The following is a 6,000-nucleotide window of genomic DNA, read 5'->3' on the forward strand; positions in this document are numbered from 1 at the left end:
TAGTTTTGCGGTACAATTCCCATCTAAATCTATTAGCTAATAGTTAGCTGAGTAACATTATCTGGAATGAACATTGCAACCCTTTAGAGTGAGGTTGAGTAAGACACTGTTTTAATGTCATGCTACGATCTGAACGACGAGTTGCGCAAATATGACGACTGAAAAAGTGTACAAGGAGGTTTTCTTCTGTAAATCAGGACGGAAATCATTTATTTCATCCTGTGGGTGATGCATGAAAGAGGAAACAGCAGCCATTTCATTGACTGATGTGAACTCTGATTGTCCTGATGGTGTGAAAATTGGTGTGAAATAAAGTTTTTTTTGGTAATGCAAACAAACCAAAAATGTAGTCAAGTTAAGCATATTAATCACTGTTCAACAAGTTAATATTAGGACTTTTTTAGACTTTGAAGATTTCGAATTACATGAAAGTTACCAAATCTGCCACTAAATCTGTCACTCTTTGGTCATTTGAGTGAGATGCTAATGGTCTAACCCGATTCAATGATTTATGCTAAGCTAAGCTAAAAGTACTCTCGGCAAACCAGGAGATCAGCTGAATGGATTCAAAATTAGTAAAACTCAGCAGTTTAGCTGTAAAACAAGCTATAACATGAGGCTATTTTAAAAAAATGGAGTTTCTTTTAGATGTTTTCAGACTCAAGGAGCCACAGCAGTCGAGTGTTTAAAATAATGGCCTTCTGTCAAAATATGTGGCTTCTTTCACAGAACAAAGCACGCAACATATTTCATAATAGCATTGTAATGAGTAGGGGTTGTATCATTACATACTTTATTATCAGGAAAATTATAATAAGAACTCTGATAAACCATATGATGTCATGGTCATGTGATTATCAGTCCCGTTAAATCAAACGAAAGCAGTTTAATCTTCTGTTTATTCTACAAACGCTATAAGGATTTCCTATCTGCTTGTTAAGTGTGATGTCACGCGAAGCGCTACATCAAACTATATAGGATAATCAAATGGTAATATTAAACGTTTTCAAAGTGCTGTAAAATCATATATATATATATATATATATATATATATATATATATATGTCCTAATATCCCATGGCCAGAAAGTGATTAATTTTTCTAAATTGTTAAAATATTGGTGTCATTAATTCACTTTAATGTGTGATATGACTAAAAAGTGGTCATAAACGAATATTTTCTCAATTCAAATGAGTAGCGGCTTGGACCCGGAAACAGTATTACATACGGCACGACATAAGCAGAAAGACTGGTATTTTCTCGATTTCTTCGTGGCATATTTGGTTGTTTTTGTGCAACTCTGAAAAGAGAGAGCGCCCTCTGGCTTTTTGGAGGAGGTTTACTGCTTTTACATCTCCGCACTTTCCTTTTTAGCAGCTTTTGCTAGATCACAAATGTAATATTTTGTCAATTTCTCCGTCAGCCCTAACATACAGTCTCCCAAAATAAATTTGCCCACATTTCAAGGTCCTATAAGTCATTTCGCTCACCAACAGCAGGAACTTTAGCAGCGGAAACAGCAGGTGGTGGTTTTTTGACAGGAGCTGCCACAGGTTTGGGTGGAGCCGCTGTCTGGATCTTCTGCGCCGCTGATGTAGGAGTGGAAGAAGTCGACGCCGCTGGTTTACTAGTGGTTGTCGTCATTGCAGCAGGAGTGGAGCTCACTAAAACCGGCTCCGTGGAAGGGATGGGTTTGCCAAGTTTGGTGTGCAACTTCACCACCTGCAGAAAAAAAAAAAAGATTTAACGAAGATTTAACGAACTAGGACTGTGAGATGCTGAAGAAAAATGAGATTTGCAATGGCATGCTAAATAATGCGACAACTGAAATGTGTTACAATATTTAAAAAAAAAAAATCAATTAATTAATAATAAAAAGTGTACAATTAGAGTTGCAAAATGAACAGTTGGATGTGCCAAAACTTTCTTCAGTGAAACAATATAGGTCAAAAAATAAGGTCAAGAATCTTGGTATGATTCTGGAGTCAGATATGAGTTTCAATAGTCATGTCAGAGCAGTCATCAGCATACTATCATCTCAAAAACATTGCAAGAATTAGATGCTTTGTTTCCAGTGAAGACTTATAGAAACTTGTTCATGCTTTTATCAGCAGCAGGGTGGATTACTGTAACGGCCTCCTCACTGGCCTTCCCAAAAAGACAGACAGTAACAGCTTACCCAGAACGCTGCGGCCAGAATTCTGACCAGAACCAGGAAATCAGAGCACAAATCACCTGTCCTCAGGTCTTTACACTGGCTCCCAGTTACATTCAGAATAGATTTTAAAGTATTATTACTGGTCTATAAATCCCTAAATGGCCTAGGACCTCAATACTTTACAGATATGCTCACTGAATACAAACCTAACAGATCACTCAGATCTTTAGGATCAAATAAACTAGAAATTCCAAGAGTTCAGTCAAAGCAGGGTGAATCGGCTTTCAGCTACTAACAGCGCCCCTCACTGCTGGAATCAGCTTCCAGAAATGATCAGATGTGCTCCAACATTAGGCACATTCAAATCAAGACTGAAAACACATCTGTTTAGCTGTGCATTTACTGAATGAGCACTGTGCTACGTCTGACAGATCGCACTATTACGTTTTTCTCTACTTTTTCATTCTTTTATAATCTGTTTTAACACATTTTTATTTGTTTTTTTAATCATTTTTATTATTTGTTTTATTTCTCTTATACTTGTCTCTTTTATTCCTGTTTATGTAAAGCACTTTGAATTGCCACTGTGTATGAAATGTGCCATTTAAATAAACTTGCCTTGCCCTACCTTGCCTGCTAATCTTTTACATATCCAAGACTGTGATAAAAGATTTTTTAAAAATCCAGTCCACAATTACTTTTTATAGTGAAAATACTTCATTTTATGTGTTTTTTTCACCAAATAACTGACCCCATTTATGAATTAGGCAATTAAAGAGAAAGTTACAGTATTTTTACTAAGCAATTCAGTAGTTTTGATCAGGACTGAGGTTGATTAACAGATTTTAGCAAAAAATTGATCTGATGCATTTTTACAGCAGTTTAATTCAGTGGATGTTTTCATCCCGAACATAAGAAAAGGGTAGTCAATTTGTCCAGTGTATCGCTGAGTTTTCAAAAAACTTCAAAAGCATTTTCTCAAAATGTATGTCAAAATAAGGTTTATCACCAAAAATCATTCGGCTAGCTGAAACACAGAAAAACATTATGGCCAAATTAAGACTCAAAATCACCCCAGAGTAGATGAAAACATCCTCAACACTACATTAGGGTTAATATTTGCATGTTTTTTTGTTTGTTTTCACCACTAATGAAAACTAGTCTTTGGGAACTAGAATTTACGTTCTTGGGGAACGTTGATTAAATGTACACTGTCCGTTATTGTGAAGAATAAAATAAACTTAAACTTAAGTAATATTTGTGTGGGCGACACAGTGGCGCAGTAGGTAGTGCTGTCGCCTCACAACAAGAAGGTCGCTGGTTCGAGCCTCGAGCTGGGTGAGTTGGCGTTTCTGTGGGGAGTTTGCATGTTCTCCCTGCGTTCGCGTGGGTTTCCTCCGGGTGCTCCGGTTTCCCCCACTGTCCAAAGACATGTGGTACAGGTGAATTGGGTAGGCTAATTTGTCCGTAGTGTATGAGTGTGAATGAGTGTGGATGGATGTTTCCCAGAGATGGGTTGCAGCTGGAAGGGCATTCGCTTCGTAAAACATGTGCTGGATAAGTTGGCGGTTCATTCCGCTGTGGCGACCCCGGATTAATAAAGGGACTAAGCCGAAAAGAAAATGAATAAATGAATGAATGAATATTTGCATGTGTGGTTTTGTACTTGTATTTTTCGAATTATTTTTACGTACAAATGTTCCGATCTTTTGCAATATGTTGATTTATTGTCAACAAAATAATTTAAATTTGTATAACACTTAAAAAAAAAAAGCTGCAATACAAAAACATGTTGAAAAGCTGAAGAACATTGAACTTAAATATTGAACAAACCTTTTGGTGTTTGGATCCACGAATGTGCGCAGCATAAGCATCGGTGCCGGTGCACGAGACGTCACACAGTTCACAGCGCAACTGCGTCTGGACACCACGAGGGCCATTGGTCACCTGAGTGCCGCTCTTCTGAGCCGCCTCTTTCTTCTTGTGCTTCTGCCCTTCCAGATGTTCCCGATAAGTCTGCAGGACAGCAAAGCAACAACTGTCAATAAAGTAATTTGTTTAATGACAACCAGCTACATACTCAGGTGAAAGGTTGATGTGACTAATGACTGTTTCAGTTTCATAAAGTTCATTGATCATGTAATTAAATTCAAATACAAATAAATAGACCACAACATTCATTTAGTAGTTTAAGAGCAAAACAAAATGAAAGACCGTTTAAATGCAAGCGCCATCAGGAGCAGCAGGCCATTGCAGAAACTCCATTACGTTAATGTGCTCAACAGAAATGACTGTGATTGGCAGTGAAGGGCTGATCAATTATTGCAGTCTTGCTGAGTGTAGCTCTAACTTAGCTCGCCATGTGTATCTATTGTTATTCAAAATTTTAATTATTGGTCATCATGATCAAACTCTATCGATCAAATTAACTACTAGCTCCATAAATCTTACATACCACTACCGTGAGCACACCGTATTAATATCACAGCTGACATTTCAACAGCCCAGTTTCAAGTACTAGCACATTTTTAAGCTCATCCTTGGCCTGTTTTCTCCGTCCTTTAAAATTGTAAAACAGCGATGAACTGATGAATCACAGCCAATCACAGTCATCTCTGTTGAGCATATGAACACAATGGCCAATCAGCACTTAAATGTTAGCAGGAAATGGACGTTTTTTTAAATTAATAAGTCAATACTTTCGTGTATTTACAAAAAGTGTAAACACTGAAAGAATAAATAAAAATAAAAAATAAAAACATTTATTAAAACAAATATTTATTTATTTATTTATTTTTATATTTATTTATTTAATTTTTTTGGCCACAATGTTATTAATTTATTTTTTCAGTTTATATAATTATGAACTATTAGGGGTGTAACAGATCACGGTTGATTCGTAATTTGTACCGATCACAACCCACGGTTCGGAACACACATGACCCGCGGATTATTCAATTTTTTTACTTGTAAATTAATCCTGAATTTGCAACGACTGAGAGATCGCCTCTCGCATCATTCAAATCACATGTATGAAATCATTAAGGCTTTCCTGTAAAATATAATGATGGAAGATATTATGGTGGGTTATTCGTGATGTGGTTTTCTTAGGTTATTAAAGATGTTTTCAGTCACTACTTGTTTAGCCTGCATTAATGCATTCAGTGTAAGCTGCACGATTAATCAGTAAAAATCAAGATCTCAACACCCACGCAACAAATTATAAATGATGAAGATTTGAATGTTTATTAATCCTTCGAAACGCTGCATTCAAATCTGTGTTTGAGAAATGAGAAAAATCAAGGAAGATACGCAGTCTTTAGTCTTTTGAGTTAGTTATGAAGTTACAAACAGTCAAATAACACAGAAGTACTGAGCGAACAGCTTATAGTTTATATAAAACCACTGATGTTTATGATAAAGATTAAAATCACCATCATATGCATTTAACGAGGCTTAAAAATTAAAGATGTTGGCAGCAATAGCATTATTTAACCAATAGGGGGCGACAACCAGCCATTAAAAATATGCCACTGAATAATTCTTCAAAAATGATCATCTAGCAATGAAACATGACGTTTTATGAGTGAATAACTGAATCATTTATTGAAAATGAGACTAGAAATAAATATGGGTTGCACGAATGATGTTAGATTTCTACACTTAGTGTTATCAGCAACAGTAGTTACAGTGAATCTTTTACAGTAGTGAATATTAGACCCTTTATTTTTACTCAGCTGATTATTTCTTCATTTTATTTTGAATAAAATTACAGCTTCTAAAGTTGTTTGTTAAAACCACAAGTTTCTTACAGTACTGTTTTTGTAATAAATGGAAAGCAA

At 35.9% G+C, this 6,000-nt stretch overlaps 1 protein-coding gene across 2 annotated transcripts in view; it reads right to left on the reverse strand.

The window, feature by feature from the left end:
* The window catches only part of zfr2 (zinc finger RNA binding protein 2), a 40,795-nt gene that overhangs the window by 23,820 nt on the left and 10,975 nt on the right, over positions 1–6,000 (reverse strand). For both annotated transcript variants that reach the window (XM_056447644.1, XM_056447643.1), the window contains exons 6-7: positions 3,992–4,174; positions 1,491–1,722 (exon numbers count right to left, since the gene is read on the reverse strand). In XM_056447644.1, the coding sequence (XP_056303619.1) occupies positions 1,491–1,722; positions 3,992–4,174 (415 nt within the window). The remainder of the gene's footprint in view (positions 1–1,490; positions 1,723–3,991; positions 4,175–6,000) is intronic.

This window comes from Danio aesculapii, chromosome 22 (assembly GCF_903798145.1).
Source record: "Danio aesculapii chromosome 22, fDanAes4.1, whole genome shotgun sequence".
NCBI lineage: Eukaryota > Metazoa > Chordata > Actinopteri > Cypriniformes > Danionidae > Danio > Danio aesculapii.